This window comes from Crotalus tigris, unplaced genomic scaffold, assembly GCF_016545835.1.
Source record: "Crotalus tigris isolate CLP2741 ecotype Arizona unplaced genomic scaffold, ASM1654583v1 scf7180000024422.289953, whole genome shotgun sequence".
NCBI lineage: Eukaryota > Metazoa > Chordata > Lepidosauria > Squamata > Viperidae > Crotalus > Crotalus tigris.
The window spans coordinates 59,302-79,898 of NW_024100589.1; the positions used below are offsets into that span (position 1 = coordinate 59,302).

General features: G+C 42.4%; 1 gene segment (V, D, J or C); it reads right to left on the minus strand.

Annotated features, from left to right (window-relative positions):
• Positions 1 to 59: 59 nt before the first annotated feature.
• Positions 60 to 2,434, minus strand: LOC120302092. The segment is given in 4 exon segments: positions 60 to 110; positions 1,096 to 1,360; positions 1,945 to 2,263; positions 2,349 to 2,434. Coding segments are annotated over 4 exon segments (699 nt in total).
• Positions 2,435 to 20,597: the final 18,163 nt, after the last annotated feature.

The window sequence follows — 20,597 nt, forward strand, 5'->3', positions numbered from 1 at the left end:
TCATCAGTTGTCAAGGTTGTTGGATGTTGGAGGGATGAGGCATAGGACTACTCCAGTTATCACCATCCCACACAATCCTGCTTTTGTTTTAACTCATTGTTCAGGTCTACCTGAAACATAAAGCAAAGATGGAAAGAAGATGAAGAATGGCAAAATCCACTGAAGAGTGAGAAATACAACATTTCCTTTAGCCCAATCAGAAAATTGGATCTGTGAAACTCTTTTGGGTGTTTGTGATTATTTAAAGGAGGAACATCTCAGTGATTTATTGGCATCTGAGTTTCAGGGGGAAGATAAAACCAGTTTATAAGAAAGGTAGGTTAAGTCGATCATTTTGTCCCAGCTCAGACATTCGACATTGACTGTTGTTTTCAACACCAAACTTTTTTTTCCTGATTTAATTTAGATAAATTTATGATAACATTACTAAATTAAGGGCTAAGAAAGATGGGTGATGAGAGACAGGGGGTCAGGAATTAGTAGATTGAATACATATCAAACTGGATTGAATATAAAATTGAAATATGGCCTTTATTACATTTAAAAAAAAAGAGGATCATTCCTATAGACTGAATGGATCCTATAGACAGAATGGATCAGAGTAGTGAATATATGAAGTCCATATACCTGCCACCTGTTCCAGTCCTTTCCCTGGAGCCTGTGAGGAGAACTAACAAGGACATGAGGTTTACCCAGAGTGCCATTTTTGCTTTCTCAAACATTTTGAGGATTTTTAACGAAGGGAAAACATTTAGACAAGCACTCAACTTTTGAGATGTTGAGTGCAGCAGGAAATCAGAATGAGTACAGCAGTAAGCTATCATTGGTGGTGAAATGATAGGGAGAGGATCAAGAATGAGTAGACTGAGTAAATATTAAACTGGATTGACGATGAAATTGAAGTGTGATGCTCAATACATGAACTAAAAAGAGGCTCATTTCTATAGACCAAATGGATGAAGGTTGAAGTGCAGAATGAAGACATGAAAGGAGAATCTGAGGAGAATAAAGTGGTTTTTTATTACAAAAGAAATTTGCAGGACTGCTATGTGAAATGGGCAGTTTTTGCGTGACTTCACATATAGTTCCTCTCACTGTGTCTCTCACACAGTAATAGACTGCTGTGTCTTCAGCTGTGAGGCTGTTCATTTGCAGATACAGCTGGCTTTTGGCATTGTCCCTGGAGATGGTGAAGCGGCCCTTCACTTTGTCAGGGTAGTAAGTATATGCAGCATCATAGCGTATCCTTGCCACCCATTCCAGGCCTTTCCCCGGAGCCTGTCTCACCCAGCTCTTCCAGTAGCTGCTGAACGTGTAGCCAGATCCTTGGCAGGAGAGATGGAGGGACTCTCCAGGTCTTCTTACATTATAATATAATATACATTATTTCCACTTCTTTCCTTAGAACTAGCAGATACTCATATGGCGTAATGTGTAGTTCAGCCCTGATGAAATTGCTATTAGTGAAGTAGAATTCTGTATATTCTGTACTGACTGATCTGATTCCTTCCATTCGTACTACATGACACCCATACTGAGCTCCTTCGAAAACCAATACACATCTGTGTATACCAAGAAGGAATGGAAAGAGAGAAGGCTAAATGACTCTTAGGACTTGTAATCAACCCAACTACCAGGGATCTGTATCTCTTAATCCCTGTCCACAACAATGATGTTGCAGCTAATTCTTGAGAAACCTGTGTAAATAGGAAAAAAGAAAGAGAAAAGAAAATAGATGCAAATAACAAGCTATGTGCAGTTCTGAATATGAATGGCTACTCTGAAATCTAGTCCTACTTCTTCTTGACTTGGAATAATAGCTTGTTCCATTTTGCAGCCAAAGCTGAAAGAATGAATAAATTATCTCAATCCATTTGTGTGAATGAAGTTTCTTCACCCCAACATTGAGAGGTTTTACACACTTCCTCCCTTGCTTTCTCTCACTGTGACTCTCCTGCACAGTAATATGTGGCTGAGTCTGCAGCTGTCAGGGATTTCATTGTCAAGTAACATTCATTCTTGGAGTCATCGGCTGTCAAGGTCGTTCGACTTTGGAGGGATGAGGCATAGACTGTTCTCCATTCACCCTCCACCAAGGCTATGTCACCCACCCATTCCAATCCTTTTCCTGGAGCCTGGCGGATCCATGCCAAGGCTATATTCTCAATGGATTCCCCTGTCACTTTGCAAGTTAATCTGAAGGATCCTCCAGGGCTCACTCTTCCTGGCCCAGATTCCACAAGTTGGATGGTGGAGTGGACATCTAAGCGAATGAGAAAGTAATAATTAGTAAATAACTATGCTTTTATTTTACCTCATTGTTCAGGGTCTATCTGGAAGATACTCACACACAGGAGCTGCTACTAAGCAAAGAAGTAGAATGGCAGGCTCCATGGGGCAGTGAGAAAACATGCCTTCTTTTACTGCACTGACACCTTTGGGTCTGGGATGCTCTTTTGTGTATTTGTGATTATTTAAAGGAGAAACAGCTCAGTGACCTCATTTGCATCTGGGTTTCATGGGGAAGATAAAATTTATATTTATAAGAAAGGAACTCTATATCTAACAAACCATCACTGTCTACAGTTTGAACTTTGACAATGATTTTCATATCTACATCACCAAATACTTATCCTGATTTAGATAAATTTATGATATTATCAATAAATTAAAGGCTAAGAAATATGGGTGGGGAAATGAAAGGGAGGGGGTCAGGAATAAGTGGACTGAGTAAATATCAACCTGAACTGAGCATGCAATTGAAATGCAATGTTCACTATATGAACAAAAAGAGACTTGTTCGAATAGATTGAATGGATCTGAATTAATAACGCTGTTTTTCATTAGAATTTTTTTTTTGCAGAACTGGTGGGTGAAACAGGCAGTTTTTGCTTAGTGTAATATGTGCCCACTGGGAAGCATTTCAGGATTTTCTGGAGTTAGCAAACAAGGAAACAATTAAAACATTCAAAACAAACACTACCCCCTCCCAATACTCAGTTCTAGCTTGTCCAGCAGAATATGATAGTTGATAGCAATTTTGTGGCTTGTTGTTGTTTCCACTGCTTGGAAACATTTTTCCTTTCCTTCCAATTCCCTTCCAATTCCTTTCCAATTCACTTCCTATTTCCTTCCCTTCCCTTCCCTTCCCTTCCCTTCCCTTCCGTATCCTTCCCTTCCTCAGCATTGGCAAACTCTGAAGGATGATTCATCAAAACACTGCTTGGTTTCTTCCATGCAATATTTTTTTCATGTTTCTATCATCCTCATCTGTAATTATGAATAAGTATAGAGGGCAGTCAGTCACCAAAGAGAGAAGAACTGATTCAAACATATCAAGTTTGGTCTTCAAATGAAAAAGAAAGAAAGAGAGAGAAATTTATCTCTGAGCTAAAAAAAAAATAAAGAATTATGAGAAAGTCTCTTGGGGAAAGATGGTCTCCAGAGAACTATTGAGTAATAATTCAGAAGCAGCAGAGGAAAACATCTTGAACCACACCTTCATTTGTGTTAAGTAGAGAAGGTCAGTTTGTTGGACTCTGCTTCCCTCTTGTGCAATGCAGGCAGAAGGGGGCCATCAATCTGGTTATAAAGGTAAGAAAATAGGGCTTGGGACAATTTTTCTGCTCTCCAAGAGTTCTCCAGGGTTTCCAGACTGAATAGAATGAGCTCAATAGCCGCAGCTCAGGAAATAAATAAAAATAAAATTGGTATGATACATTTATTGACTTGGAATCAGTCTCCAGAAAGTTTCATTATGAAAATATTTAATATATCCATTTAATTGGCAATAATGCAAAATATACATTATAAGCACTTGTTTCCTGAGAACTAGCAGAAACTCAAATTCTCAGATGTAATGTGAAGTTCAGCCCTAATGAAACAGCTATCAATGAAGCAGAATTCTCTTTAGTGACTGATCAGATCTTTTCCATTCCTACCATCTCACATTCATATTGTCCTGACTTGAAAACCAGTAGACATGTGGATATACTGAAGAGGAATAAAAAGGTTTACCTAACTCTTAGGACTTAGATAAATCTATGATAACATTACTAAATTAAGAACCAAGAAATATGGGTGGTGAAATGAAAGGATTAGGGTCAAGAATAAATAGACTGAGTAAATATCCTGGATTGAATATGAAATTGAAATCTGGTGTTCACTAAATGAACAAAAAGAGACCTGTTCCTATAGATTGAATGGATGAAGGTTGGTGTACAGAATGAAGGCATGAAGGGAGAATCTGAATTAATGAACCTGTTTTTTTCTTAGAAAAGAAATTTGCAGAACCACTGGACGAAATAGGCAGTTTTTGATTGGCTTCACATATACTTCCTCTCACTGTGTCTCTCGCACAGTAATAGATGGCTGTGTCCTCTGGTTTGAGGCTGTTCATTTGCAGATACAGTTGGCTTTTGGCATCGTCCCTGGAGATGGTGAAGCGTCCCTTCACTTTGTCAGAGTAGTAAATATTTGAAGACCATATATAAGCCACCCATTCCAGGCCTTTCCCTGGAGCCTGTCTCACCCAGACCATCTCATAGCTGCTGAAGGAGAATCCAGAGGCTTGGCAGGAGAGATGGATAGACTCTCCAGGTCTTCTCACATCCCCTCCAGACTCCACTAACTGAGCTTCAGATTGGACACCTAGAAAGAAAGTTTGTTTAATAAGACCTCCTACAGGGAAACTTAAGAAACTGAGGAATAATCCCTCTCTTTGGAGGCGAAAATAATACCTCTGAGGACAACTAACAAGGACAGGAGGTTTAGCCAGAGTGCCATTTTTGGTTGCTGAAAACCTTGGTGAATTCTTACTGATGGGAAAACATTCAGTCAAGCACTCAACCCTTGAGATCTTGAGTGGAGCAGGAGAACAGAAATATATGGTCCCTTTTAACAGGAAGCTGTAACTGAATTTACATAGCCCTCAGGATAAAAGAGATACACACTGCTTTGTCCTTCTAGACTGTCTTCATCCTGCATTGTAGACATGACTGACAATGTGCCAACATCAGTTAAAGTATATTTATTTTAATCCATATGAGAGCATCTATTAAAGACACACCTTCTTACGTTGCAGCATTTTTTTAGATACTTCTGAAAACATGATTATTATTGTAGGTTGCAATGCATGGCATCTGTTACTTTATCCATCTCTGTCATGCTTCAAATTTATTTTTTTTATACAAGTATAGAAGCAAAAAACATGATTTACAATTTTGTATTTCCTCTGCCCTCCCCAATAGGGGGGACAACCAGCTTTTTTCTGCTGACCTAATCAAAAGTGTAGATCCACTTCCAATGGACAGAGAAATTCTTTAGCTCACTCTGGGCCAAGCCCAAGGTTTGCATAGCTTGAAATCAGCATATTAAATTGGCCTTGGAATCAGAGGTCATTGTCTAGTCTGCAAAATTTATTTAATATGTGCCCACCGGAAGCATATCAGGCTTAATAGGAGTTAGCCACTGAGGAAAGAATTGAACCATTCAAAACAGACCTCCAAAAACCTAGTTCCACAGACTGTCCAGCAGAATATGACAGTTGATATCTATTTTATGTTTTTTTTTTTTATTTAATTTTTATTCATTAATACAATTAAAACAACAATGGACAAACATGACATTCCAGAGTGAATTTTTCTATCAGTTCCTATCATAGTACAAAAATTTTATAATTTTATAATTTTTTGTTCTTAACCTCTATATAAACCTCATCTTTTATACAATACAATTATATATACAATTATATGTACAGTTATGTATATCTTTTAGTTCTACCATTAGTTTGAAGTCCGAGCAGTTCTTAAGTCATACCAGCGGTAAAATTTGCCCCAGATTTCGAAGTATTCGTGTTCCGTTTTGTCTTTCATAATCATTGTAAGCCTGTCCATCTCAGCACATATTAAAATTTTATGCAGGATCTCTTCTTCCGTTGGGGTTTCCTTGTTCCTCCAATTTTGAGCAAAAACCAGCCTGGAGGCCGTTAAAATGTGTAGCATTAAATAAAATACGCCTTTGTCATGTTTTTGCGTAGTTAAACCTAATAGAAAGAGTTCTGGTTTTGGTTCTACCGCTTGCTCTAATATTTCTTCCAAGCAAATTTTAATCCTGTTCCAAAAATCACGAGCTCGCGTGCATTCCCACCACATATGATAGTAAGTTCCACTTTTCAAATTGCATTTCCAACATTTAGGGGAGACATTGGTATACATTTTAGACAATCTTGTGGGTGGGAGATGCCATCTATAAAACATTTTGTAAAGGTTCTCTTTGCATAGGTTGAAATCAGCATATTAAATTGGCCTTGGAATCAGAGGTCATTGTCTAGTCTGCAAAATTTATTTAATATGTGCCCACCGGAAGGATATCAGGCTTAATAGGAGTTAGCCACTGAGGAAAGAATTGAACCATTCAAAACAGACCTCCAAAAACCTAGTTCCACAGACTGTCCAGCAGAATATGACAGTTGATATCTATTTTATGTTTGTTGTTGTTTCCACTGCTTTCAAAACATTCTTCCTTTCCTTCCAATTCCCTTCCAATTCCTTCCTTTGTGATTCCCTTCCCTTCCTCAGCATTGGCAGTCTATGAGTGATGATTCACAAATACACTGCTGTGTTTCTTCCATGCATTTTTTTCATGTTTCTATCATGCCCATCTGTAGATAAGAATAAATAAAAGAGGACAAAGAGAGAGAAAATGTTTCAAAGATATCAAACTTGGTCTGCAAATGAAAAAGGGACACAATTTTATCTCAGAGCTAAAAATATGTTGCTGAATATGCAGAAGTCAGAACTTCATTGTCAAATATAATTAACTTCATTGTCATTAACAGTTTTTGCATGGCTTCACATATAGTTCCTCTCACTGTGTCTCTCACACAGTAATACGCTGCGGTGTCTTCAGCTTTCAGGCTGTTCATTTGCAGATACAGCTGGCTTTTGGCATTGTCCCTGGAGATGGTGAAGCAACCCTTCACTTTGTCGGAGTAGTAAATATATGAAGAATATATTCTTGCCACCCATTCCAGGCCTTTCCCTGGAGCCTGTCTCACCCAGCTCATAGCATAGCTGCTGAAGGTGAATCCAGAGGCTTGGCAGGAGAGATGGAGGGATTCTCCAGGTCTTCTCACATCCCCTCCAGTTTCCTCCAACTGAACCTCAGATTTAGCACCTAGAAAGAAAGTTTGTTTAATAAGACTTCCTGCAGGTAAACCCAAGAAACTGAGGAATAACCACTCTTTTCTGAGGGGAAAGTAATACCTCCAAGGACAACTAACAAGGACATGATATTTAGCCAGAGTGCCATTTTTGCTCGCTCAAAAGTGTGAAGGATTCTTACTGATGGAAAAATATTCAGACAAGCACTCAACCTTTAAGTTTTTGAGTGCAGCAGAAGACCAGGATGATATGGTTCCTTTGAACAGGAAGCTGTCACTGAATTTACATAGTCCTCAGGTTAAAAGAACCATATGCAGCTTTGATCTTCTAGTTTGCCTTCATCCTACATGGTAGACATGCTGAAAATGACCTAACATGAGTTAAATATATTTATTTTAATCCTTAATAATCATGAAAAGCAAAAGATTGATTTTCTCAGAAGGAAAGCCATATCTTGAAAAATCATTGTAATGCATTATTTGAGCATTTTGGTAATGTTAAAGCTGGTAGAGAACTGATTTCCTAGTTCTCTGCATGATGGAGATGTACATCACATTTAGTGGAATTGAAAAATTTAAATCCATATGTTATCCAGAGTTTCTGAAGTTAGTGTCTATCAAAAATACACTTCCTTACTTTTTGTACCAATTTTTCAGATACTTCTCAAAATATGGGTATTGTTGTAGTTTGTAATCCATGGCATCTTTTACTTTATCCATCTCTCTCATGCTTCAAATTTATTTTTCTTTTAAAAATAAAGAAGCAAAAAACATAGCTAACACCTTTTTATTTGCTCTGCCTTCCCCAATTTGGGGGATCAGCAGCTTCTTTTCCTGATCTGACCAATAGTGAAGAGCCAATGTCAATGGACAGAGGAATTTTTCATCTTATTCTCTGCCAAGACAAAGATTGAAATTGGTTGAAATAAGCACATTAAATTCCCCTTGGAAGATAATTGGAAATCATGGCATGGTCTGCAAAATTTGTATAATATATGCCCACTGGAAGCATAACAGTATTATTAGGACTTAGCCACCGAGGAAGGAATTCAACCATTCCAAACAGAGCTCCCAAAACCTAGTTCTACAGACTGTCCAGCAGAATATGAGAGTTGATAACTATGTTGTGGTTGTTGTTGTTTCCAATGTTCTGCAAATGAAAAAGAAAAAAAAAAGAAGAAAGTGAAGCAATTTTATCTCAGAGCTTAAAAAAAGGAATTATGAGAAAGTCTCTTGGGAAAGGATGGTCTCCAGAGACCCATTGAATGACAAATCGGAAGCAGATGAGAAAACCATCTGGCTAACAGATGAAACCACACTTTCAATTGGGTTAAGTGGCGAATGTTAATTTGTTAGACACTGCTGCCCTCTCGTGCAAAGCAGATGGAAGGCTACCATCAGGCTCATTGTAAAGGTAAGAAAATAGGGCTTAGGATTATGTTTCTCATCTGTAGGAGTTCTCCAGAGTTTTCAGGCTGAATAGAATGGGCTCAATATCTCAACTTCAAGAAATAAATAAAAATAAAATATAGAGATATATTCATTCTTTTGGTGTCAATCTCCACAAAGGTTCATTAATATATCCATTTAATGGGTAATAATGTGAAATATACATTATTTCCACTTGTTTCCTTAGAACTAGCAGATACTCGTATGGTGTAATGTGTAGTTCAGCCCTGATGAAATTGCTATTAGTGAAGTAGAATTCTGTATATTCTGTACTGACTGATCTGATTCCTTCCATTCGTACTACATGACACCCATACTGAGCTCCTTTGAAAACCAATATACATCTAGATACACCAAGAAGGAATGGAAAGAGAGAAGGCTAAATGACTCTTAGGACTTGTAATCAACCCAACTACCAGGCATCTGTATCTCTTAATCCCTGTCCACAACAATGATGTTGCAGCTAATTCTTGAGAAACTTGTGTAAATAGGAAAAAAGACATAAAAGAAAGAAGATGCAAATAACAAGCTATGTGCAGTTCTGAATATGAGTAGATACTCTGAAATCTAGTCCTACTTCTTCTTGACTTGGAATATTAGCTTGTTCCATTTTGCAGCCAAAGCTGAAAGAATAAATAAATTATCTCAATCCATTTGTGTGAATGAATAAAGTTTCTTCAGACAAAAGCTGAGAGGTTTTACCCACTTCCTCCCTTGCTTTCTCTCACTGTGACTCTCCTTCACAGTAATATGTGGCTGAGTCTGCAGCTGTCAGAGATTTCATTGTCAAATAACATTCATTCTTGGAGTCATCGGCTGTCAAGGTCGTTCGATTTTGGAGAGATGAGGCATAGACTGTTCTCCATTCACCATTCAGCAATGCTATGACACCCACCCATTCCAATCCTTTTTCTGGAGTCTGGCGGATCCATGCCAAGGCTATATTCTCAATGGATTGCCCTGTCACTTTGCAAGTTAATCTGAAGGATCCTCCAGGGCTCACTCTTCCTGGCCCAGATTCCACAAGTTGGATGGTGGAGTGGACATCTAAGCGAATGAGAAAGTAATAATTAGTAAATAACTCTGCTTTTGTTTTATCTCATTGTTCAGGGTCTATCTGGAAGATACTCACACACAGGAGCTGCTACTAAGCAAAGAAGTAGAATGGCAGGCTCCATGGGGCAGTGGGAAAACAAGCCTTCTTTTACTGCACCTTTGGGTCTGGGATGCTCTTTTGTGTATTTGTGATTATTTAAAGGAGAAACAGCTCAGTGCCCTCATTTGCATCTGGGTTTCATGGGGAAGATAAAATGAGTTTATAGGGAAGGAAGGCTATATCTAACAAACCATCATTGTCTACAATTTGAACTTTGACAGTGATTTTCATATCTACATCCCCGAATATTTTTCCTGATTTAGATAAATTTATGATATTATCAATAAATTAAGGGCTAAGAAGTATGAATGGTAAAATAAGAGGGACAGGGTCAGGAATAAGTGGACTGATAAATTTATGATATTATCAATAAATTAAGGGCTAAGAAACATGAGTGATGAAATGAGAGGGACAGGGTCAGGAATAAGTGGACTGAGTAAATATTAACCTGGACTGAGTATGAAATAGAAATGCAGTGTTCACTATATGAACATAAAGTGGCTTGTTCATATAGATTGAATGGATGAAGGTTGATGTACAGAATGAAGAAACAAAGGGAGAATCTGAATTAATAAAGCTGTTTTTTTTATTAGAAAAAAAATGCAGAACCGCTGGGTGAAATAAACAGATTCACTTCCTCTCACTGTGTGTCCCTCTCACACAGTAATAGATGGCCATGTTCTGTGTTTTGAGGCTGTTCATTTGCAGATACAGCTGGATTTTGTCCTCATCCTTGGAAATGGTGAAGTGTCCGTTCACTTTGTCAGAGTAGTAAAAATATGAAGACCATGTATGTACAACCCACTCCAGGCCTTTTCCTGGAACCTGTCTCACCCAGACCATCCAGTAGTTGCCAAAGGTGAATCCAGAGCCTTGGCAGGAGAGATGGAGGGTCTCTCCAGGTCTTCTCCCCTCCCCTCCAGACTCCACTAACTGAGCCTCAGATTGGACACCTAGAAAGAAAGTTTGTTTAATAAGACCTCCTGCAGGGAAACACAAGAAACTGGGGAATAATCCCTCTCTTTGGAAAGGAAAATAATAATACCTCTGAGGACAACTAACAAGGACATGAAGTTTAGCCAGGGTGCCATTTTTGGTAGCTCAAAACCTTGTAGGTTTCTTACTGATGGGAAAACATTCAGACAAGCACTCAACCTTTGAGATGTTGCGCGCAGCAGGAGAACAGGAAGATATGGTTCCTTTCACCAGGAAGCTGTCACTGAATTTAAATAGCCCTCAAGATATAAGCGATACACACTGCTTTGACTTTCTAGAGTGCCTTCATCCTCCATTGTAGATATTCTGAAAATAGTCCTAATGTCAAATAAAGTATATTCTATTCTAACAGATGAAATTAATTAATTAATCAATTAATTAATTAATTACTTCATCTGGCTAACAGATGAAACCACACTTTCATTTGTTTTAAGTGGAGAATATCAGTTTGTTGGACACTGCTGCCCTCTTGTGCAAAGCAGATAGGAGGGAGCCACCAGGCTCATTGTAAATGTAAGAAAATAGGGCTTGGGACAATCTTTCTGAACTCCAGGAGTTCTCCAGAGTTTCCTGACTGAATAGAACAAGCTCAATAGCCCCAGCTCAGGAAATACATAAATAAAAATAAAATATGATATATTTCTTCACTTGGAATCAAGAGTGACACAAATATCACTTTGTAAGACTGGATGAGAAAGAAAAGCTAGTTTTGTTTCTTTTCTTCATAGCCCCCTCCCCGAACACACACACACACACACAAATACACACGCTATTTCTTTTCTGTACCAAAAAGAAAAGATTCAGGTTCTACCTGATTCAGGTTCTTATAATTCATTTATATTTATCGATTGGTATATCACGTGAGCAATCCAGGGCAATTCTATATTGATTCTTAGCAGCTCACAAAATTAAATAGCAAAAAAAAAAAAATGGAACTATAAATCATAGAAATCCATTGTCAAAATTATTAAGCTAATCTAGTGAAGAGAAGGACTAGGGGAGACATGATAGCAGTGTCCCAATATTTGAGGAGCTGTCACAGAGAGGAGGGGGTCCACTTATTTTCCAAAACACCTGAAAGCCAGACAAGAAACAATGGATGGAAACTGATCAAGGAGAGAAGCAACTTGGAATTAAGGAAAAACTTCTTAACGATGAGGATAATTAACCAGTGTAACAGCTTGCCTTCATAAGTTGTGGGTGCTTCATTACTGGAGTTTTTTAAAAGACTGGATAGCCATCTGTCAGTGTCTCCTGGTTGGGTAGAGGTTTGGACTAGATGACCTACAAAATCCTTCCAACTCTGTTATTCTATTCTATTCTATTCTATTCTATTCTATTCTATTCTATTCTATTCTATTCTATTCTATTCTATTCTATTCTATTTACTAAATGCACTCCAGATGCTGTCTATTTTTCTACCCCCAAACAGTCTCCAGCAATCTTCCATTTTCTGAAGCTTCCAGACAGTGATCAGGGTTGGAATGAAAGATGCTTCTTGCAGGAGCCCATTTCAGTGGGTTGTTCTCATTAAGGAAAAGGGATGCATCCAGGCCTCAGCCCCCTCTGTCCTCCCCAATATGAGAGATAAGCAGCTGCTTCTCCTGACATCATCAAAGGGATTGAGTCAATTCTAGAGGACAGATACATTCTTTAAGGTCACCCCTTGCAAAGGAAACAGGTTTCTTATGTTGAAAACAGCACATTAAATTGCCCTTGGACAATAATCAGAAGTCATGGCATGTGTAATATGGTGTAATATGCATATCAGAATTACCTGCAATTATCCACTGAGGAAAGAATTAAACTGTAAGGTCCCAGTCCTTACTTAAACTTGAGATACCATATCAATCTAATCAGATAACCCTAGTGCAGACTTCTTGATCAAGCAGCCCTTTATTTGATCAAATTAAGCAGCTGGGTGGCCAACAATCTGGAATGCTGGCAGAGTTACATCCAGAAGTGCCACATATTAGGAAGTTGGTAGCATTGCTTTATAAACTTTGTTAGCCAATGAAAATCAGACAACAGAGCCATTACATCATAAGAAAGACATCAATCATTCCTGTACACTCCCTTATTCCTTTCTTCAGTATATCGCAACCATGTACATGTTTCCCACACTTGCATGGAATTTCTCTGGTGCAAAAGCCGATTACAAAAAGCAAGAAAGCAACAGTTAGACTAAACAATTTCCCTTTGTTCCAGAACCCTTCAAAACCATTCTAAATAGTCCCAATAAAATGCAGCTCCACAGCCTGTGGAACTGGATATGATGGTTGATAACCACTTTGTGTATGCTATTGTTTCCCTTGCATACACAAAGTTTCCCAATCCTTCTGATCTGCTTTTGATTCCCTTCCAATTCCCTTCCCTTCCTACCTCTTCCTGCCATGTCCCATCCTCAACACTGTGTAAGAATGGACCAATATACCAGCTTCGTCTGTTGCATGCAAATATCTTCATGTTTCTGTCATCCCCAACAATAGTTATGAATGAACAAAGAGGGCAGGCAATGAACCAAGAGAGAGAAACTGTTTCAAACATATGAAGCTTGGCCTGCAATGAAAAAGGAAGCAAGACAGAGAAAGGGGCGTTGTCTTACCTGAACGCCTTTTCTCAGCATGATGATGGAGAATCCATGGATGGGTTGTCTTAATCTATCTGCTCCAATTAGACTAAGTCTGAAATTTAGTACCGCCCCCTCTGTGCCAACTGTACCCCAGTTTTAGGCTAAGGCGATACCCAGACTTTAGTCCGACGCGTCTGAACAAATGGGGACCAGGCCAACTGACCTAATGCGAGGGAGTGGATTTTCCATCATCATGCTGAGAAAAGGCGTTCAGGTAAGACAACGCCCCTTTCTCCAGCATGATTGGATGGAGAACCCACGGATGGGACATACCAAAGCCCTGTGTCCCTAGGGTGGGGAATTAGATTGGGCCTGGTTCCCACCCAATGTTAATGCGTGTTCTAGGACCTTGCAGCCAAATGAAGCCGTAGAAGATGCATATATATCCATCTTGTAGTGACAGACAAAGGAGGAGGGCGATGCCCATGTTGCTGCCCTACAAACTTCCTCTATGGATGCCTGGGTAGACCAGGCTGCTGTAGTGGCTGCGCCTCTGGTGGAATGGGCCGTGATATGGCTGGGAGCTTGTAGTGACTGAGTCTGGTATGCCAGAGAAATACAAGCTCTAATCCACCTGCCTATAGTGGGTGAGGAAACCTTCTATCCTAACGACGAAGGGTGAAATGACACAAACAGAGCCTCAGTCTTGCGGAAGGATGAGGGTCTCTGTATATAGCAATATAAGGCCCTGCGAACATTCAATCTGTTCCACTGAGCCTCTATGTGATTAGATGGGTTCGGACAGAAATCCGGCAAAACTATGTCCTGTGATCTATGATACAAGGAGTTGACCTTGGGCACGAAAGAGGGATCTAACCTGAGAGTAACCCTGTCCCTATGGAAGATACACAGGTCCTTTCTCACTGACAGGGCAGCCAGCTCAGAGATTCTTCTGGCTGAAGTTACAGCAACCAGAAATGCCACCTTCATTGATAATAGTTTGAGCAAACAAGTGTCAATTGGCTCAAAGGGTGGTGAGACAAGAGCTTGTAAAACCTGATGAAGGTTCCAGGAGGGGTATCTATGTACCGCTGGTGGTCTGGCATTGTTAGCTCCCTTTTAGGAAGGAGCGTATCATAGGGTGCTGTGTTAAGGGTTCCTTGCCACAGGAAATAACCGTGGCGAGTGCTGCTACCTGCCTACAGATGGTGCTTGTGGAAAGCCCTTTGTCCAAACCATCCATCAGGAACTCCAAGATAACTGGCACTGCAGCCTGTAAGGGTTCAATTTTGTGAGCTAAACACCAATTACAGAAGCTCTTCCACGTGGCATCGTATATTCTATTCGTCGAGGGTCTCCTGGATTGCTGGATCATGGCTATGACCTTTGACGAATATGAGTCTAGGCCTAAGGCCTGCCTCTCAAGTGCCAGACGGTTAACTGGAGCCATTGAGGGTCCGGATGATGTAACTCCCCCTGAATGAGGGAGATCCGATTGGCTGGAATCCTCCATGGAGGGGATGCGGAGAGCTCCATTAGGTCGGTGAACCAAGATCGTCTCGGCCAATGCGGGGTGACCAGGAGGACCTCTGCTTGTTCGCGAAGGATCTTCCTGATCGTGGCAGGTAGAAGGGGCAGGGGAGGAAAGGCATAGAGCAGTTCCCTGGGCCAGGGACTGCGGAGTGCATCTGTTCCTTCCGCTGATGTAGACGGGAACCTGGAAAGGAATCTGGGAAGCTGTGAGTTGGCTGGGGAGGCAAACAGATCTAGGGTTGGGGAACCAAACCTGTCCACGATCTCTCTGAAGATCTTCGGATCCAGCTGCCATTCGGAATGGTCCACGGTGGCTCTGCTCAGTGAGTCCGCCTGCTGGTTGGCCACTCCGGATATGTGCACCGCCCTGATGGAGGCAAGATTCAGTTCCGCCCAAGACCCCAGCAATCTGGCCTCCTGCATGAGAGGCTTGGACCTTGTTCCCCCCTGTCTGTTGATATGGGCCTTGGCTGTGATGTTGTCGGTTAAGACCAGGACGTGCTGGCCCTGTACTAAGCTGCTGAATCTCTTTAGGGCCATGTGTATGGCTCTTAGATCCAGCCAGTTTATATTGTTCTTTAGATCTTGCTTGGACCACTGACCTTGGGCCCAGTGTGTGTGGAGGTGTGCCCCCCCCAAATAGGCTTGCGTCTGTGGTGATAGTGATCCTGTCTGGCTCTTTGAATTCTGCTCCCCGTGACAGTGCCGGAGAGTCCCACCAATGAAGGGAGTTCAACACCGACCGTGGAACTCGGACCTTCTGGTGGGATGTGCTGGTATGAAGTCTCTGAAATGGAAGGAGAAGCCACTGTAATTCTCTGGCATGGAGATGTGCCCATGACACAATTTGCACGCAGGACACCATCTTCCCTAGTAGTTGTGAAAGGGATGCCAATGTGACTACTCTGTCCCTTCGGATCCGACGTACAAGAGTCTGGATAGAGTTCCGTCGGTCCTGAGATAGGTAGACCGTGCAGTTGCCTGTGTCTATAACTGCGCCCAAATGGAGGAGCCGAGTTGTTGGTACAGTATGACTTTTCTGGAAATTCACAGAAAAACCGTGCTCCTGCAAAACCTTGATGGCTAGGGTGAGGTCTGCTTGGGCACCTTGCCATGATGATGACTGAATTAGAATGTCATCTAGATAGCATTGAACTCTGATGGGAATTTGTCTAAGGTGGGCTGCAATCACTGCCAGTACCTTTGTAAATACTCTCGGTGCAGATGAGAGGCCAAATGGAAGGGCTCTGTACTGGTAGTGGCATCGGGCATAACTGAATCTGAGGAATTTGCGGTGTCCAGGAAAAATTGGGATGTGCAAATATGCCTCAGTCAGGTCTATGGAGGTAAGAAAGTCACCTTGCCTGACGCCAGCCAGGATTGATTGAAGTGATTGCATCTTAATTTTTTTTATATCTCAAGTAGAGGTTTAGACCTTTTAAGTCCAAGATCACCCTCCAGCCCCCTGAAGTCTTGGAAATGACGAAAAGGTTTGAGTAAAACCCTCGTCCTTCTTGGTCTTGTGGTACTGGTTCAATTGCTTGTATTTGCAATAAATGAGCTATTGCCTCTGACATAAGTTCAGCTCTGGTCCTGTTCGTTGAAATAGGACAAGAGCTGAATCTGTCAGGTGGATGGGAACAAAATTCTAGTCTCAGACCTTGGGAGACGGTGTCTAACACCCATGCGTCCGTAGTAGTGGCCACCCAAATGCTGGAATAGAGGGCCAGCCAGCCTCCTATGGGAGGTGAGGCTGCAGGTTCACTTGCCTCGCTTAAAGGAGTGGCTCCCTGCACCTCGAAAGGACCGCTTGGTCTGGAACTGTGATCTGCCTCTGTATGCTGAACGATCTTGTTGTCGTTCCTGTCTCTGAAAGAAGGGTCGAGGAGCCTGGGCCCAGTCCCAGGCTGGCACTGGCTGAAAGGGCTGCCTTCTGTAGTTACTCTGCGACAAGTTCCCCCAGCGTCTATCTCCCCTCCTTGATGTATTAACCAAGGTCTTGTGTTTATCCTTACCTTCGGTTAGGTATGGCTCTAGCGCCTTACCAAAGAGTTGTCCACCTGTATAAGGTTTAGAGGCCAGAAGCCACTTGGCCTTGGTGTCTGCTCACCAGTTTCTGAGCCAAAGGAGCCTTCGTGCTGAAATGTCTGCCGCGATGGTCCGGGCAGTGTATCTGATCGTGTGTAAGGAGGCATCGGCTAGATACTGGGACGTGGCCACCAACTTACCCAGATTCTGGTGGGCTCTGAGCTGGTCTGGAGGGATCATGTCCTGGAGCTCCCGTAGCCACAGGACCGAAGCCCTGGCAAAAAAGGCCATGGAGGTTGCCGCCCTCGTTGCCCAGGCTGATGCCTGGTGGGACCTGCATAGGGCGGACTCAATCTTCTTGTCCTCTGCCCTTAGTGCCTCATTTATGTCCCCAGGGATGTTGGACTTGGGAAACAATGAGTTCAAGGGCTCATCAATCTCAGGAATCTCTAAAAGGGAGGTCAGGGAAGGAGCAACATTGAACAATGTTCTCTCTACCACACCAGGGCTTAAGGGGGATCCTAGTTTTTCCCATTGTTTCTGGACTATATTTAGAAAAAGGGGAGGGCAGGGAATATGATTCTGTGAGACAGAGGGCTCAGTGTATATGGCATGGGGACCCTGGGATGTTGGTAGGTTCTCCTGTTCTTGGGCGAGGTTTGCAGTGGTGCAGGCCTTGAGAAGCAGGGAATTGAAGAAGGAATGGTCAAAGAGACCGACAGGAGGGGTGGGTTCGGATGGGGCGATGCCCTCATCCTCAGACAAAATTAGGCCAGCTTGTTCAGCTCCTGTAGATTCCAAATCCAATGCGGGATCATCCATCCAATCCGGAGATTGTGAATGATGTGTGGCCTGTGGGGGTGGCTGTGGGGTGTTGGAGGCCATAAATTGAGCCATAGCCTGGGCTATCATGGACTGGAGGAGGTTCGGGTTCAGGGCCTGGTTCTCAGGAGGGCGAAGTCCTGCTGCAGTGGGAGTGAATGTGGCCTGGGGCCCTGAGGTGTCCTGACCGGTTATACCCCTCCCTGAAGCCACTGTTAGGTTTGAATCTGACTCAGGAATTCCCCTGGGGGGAGACCAGGCCCCTGGGGCTGAGGCACTGTGCGAAGAAAGGGGCTCAAATATAGACCTTCCCATCGTGCCTGTCAGATCTGGGGAGGCCGCTCTCAGTCTTTGGCACCCTTCCTCCCTCTGTGGCTCCCTGCTTGGCTGGGCTCGCTTGGTGGTGCTCTTACCAGTTGCCTCTGATTGGCGACTCCTCTTGGCCGGCTCGCTGCCTTTCTCTGCCATGATGAGTTGCTCTGGTCTCAACCTTGGCAAAACGCACCTCATCGGCGCTGTACTTCACCAAGGGAGTCTACAGAGATACTTCAGCCCAAGAGAGGGGTGGGCAGGGAGTTAATGGGCACCCCGATCACTTGGGATCGATCAGGCCCTCCCCGGTCGAACCTGCTCTCTCGATGATCCTGCCACCGATGATGTAATACTGCCTTCAGAAGAAAGTTCCAGGCAGTCTGGGCCTCAGCCACACACAAAATGGCCGCCAAGGGCTTTTGCCACGCACAAAAGGGCCTCTGAGGGCTTCAGTCACACACAAAATGGCCGCCGATGACTTCAGGCACACTCAAAATGGCCACCAAGGCTTCAGCCCCACACAAAATGGCCACCGGTGACTTCAGCCACCCCCAAAATGGCCGCTAGTGACTTCAGGCACACTCAAAATGGCCACCGAGGCTTCAGCCCCACACAAAATGGCCGCCGGTGACTTCAGCCACCCACAAAATGGCCGCCAGTGACTTCTGCCACTCACAAAATGGCCACCGAGGGCCTCAACCACATACAAAATGGCCGCCGGGGGCTTCAGCTACACCCAAAATGGCCGCCAGGAGGCAATTCAAAATGGCGGCCGCCAATTTCGCGCCCTAAAAAACGGCCGTTGGAAGAAGGCCTTGATGCCTAGGGTCTAAGCTGCAACGAGCCCTCTTTCGGGTGAATCGCCTGGGCTCCTAAAGCAGCTGGTGGCATGTGATTAGGCCGGCTGGAAAAGCTGTCGTCCAAGGCCTGACAGGCCCTCTGGGCTCCGAACATTGGGCCGCGCCCAAATTCTCACCTGCTGCTCTCTGCTGGGGCCGAGGGACCTGGGAAGGCTCCCTCTAGGCTTGATGAGGCTCTGAAAACGACCTAAATCAAAGGTTTGATCTTGCTGTCCCTAACTGAGGGAAAACAAAGAAGGGAAAAGTTCCCCCCCCCTAGAGGGAGAGGATTGTGAGTCTGTCAGCCGGAATAGGCTTCAGACTGGGATAATTGATCTTTCTTCTAGATATAATCGATTCTGAATCAATAATAAAATAACAAATAATAATAATAGCCTGAGCTAAGTAATTAAATGGAATTAAACAGTCTTCTGCTCCAGGAGCGAAGACAAAACGCGTCTTGGGGCAAAGAGACTAAGTCTAAAACTGGGGTGCAGTTGGCACAGAGGGGGCGGTACTAAATTTCAGACTTAGTCTAATTGGAGCAGATAGATTAAGACAACCCATCCGTGGGTTCTCCATCCAATCATGCTGGAGAAAAGGAAGCAGACGCAAATAGGGTCTTATGTGCTGTTCTCAGTACAAGCAGTAAATCTGAATTCTAGTACTACTTCTGGTTAACCTGGAAGAGTAGCTCGTTCTTTTCTGCAGGGAGTGACGGCCTGAAATCAGAACTAAGTTATCTGAATCCATTCATGTAATGCATAAAGTTTCTTCAGGCGAAAAAAGGCTCAGATGTTTTCATACTTCCTCCTTTCACTGTGGATCTCTTGAACAGTAATATGTGGCTGATTCTGCAGTGTCAGGGACCACATTGTCAAATAATATTCATTGTGGAAGTCATCAACAGACAAGGTTGTTCGACTTTGGAGGGATGATGCATAGAATGTCCTCCACTTACTGCCAAGTTGGACTGTGGAGTGGACATCTAAATGTATTACAAAACAGGAATTTGTACACAACCTTGGTTTTGTTTTATCTCATTGTTCAGGTCCATCTGGAAGATACTCACAGGAGCTGCTACTAAGCAAAGAAGAAGAATGTCAAGATCCATTGGGAAGTAAGGAAAGCTCAGTTCCTTTAGAACAATGACCCCTTTGGCTCTGTGTTATTCATTTGTGTGTTTGTGGTTATTTAAAGGAGAAACAGCTCAGTGACTTCATTTGCATCTGAGTTTCATGTGGAAGTTAAAACCAGTTTATAAGAAAGATGGCTTAAGTCCATCAACGAGACTCAGCCCACAAGTAGAATTTTGTATTTTCACATCTGAAACACCAATTAATTGTCCTGATTTAATTTAGACTAAATCTGAAGTAGGTGGCAATAAATAATAAATAATCTCTTTCTCTTTGCTTCTATCTTGTGGTTCTTTCGACTTTGAATTGGAAAATTCCAGCCTAGTTTTAATTAAACAAGCGCTAATGCACAATCAAAAAATGCCTTTCTACATTTAAATCTGAGCCAGATATAGCTCCCTAGTGAATTAAATAGTGTTTATATGAAATCTTCCTGTGAACTTGATAGCTTGCCTTTCCTTGCTTTATCATAGTGATAAATGTAGAGTGGATGTAGAAATGGGTCCACACTCTAAGACCTATGATACATAAAGAACAACTTCAACTTAGTATCTCAGCTATCTACCAAGTCTGAAAAGTATCTTCATTTCCT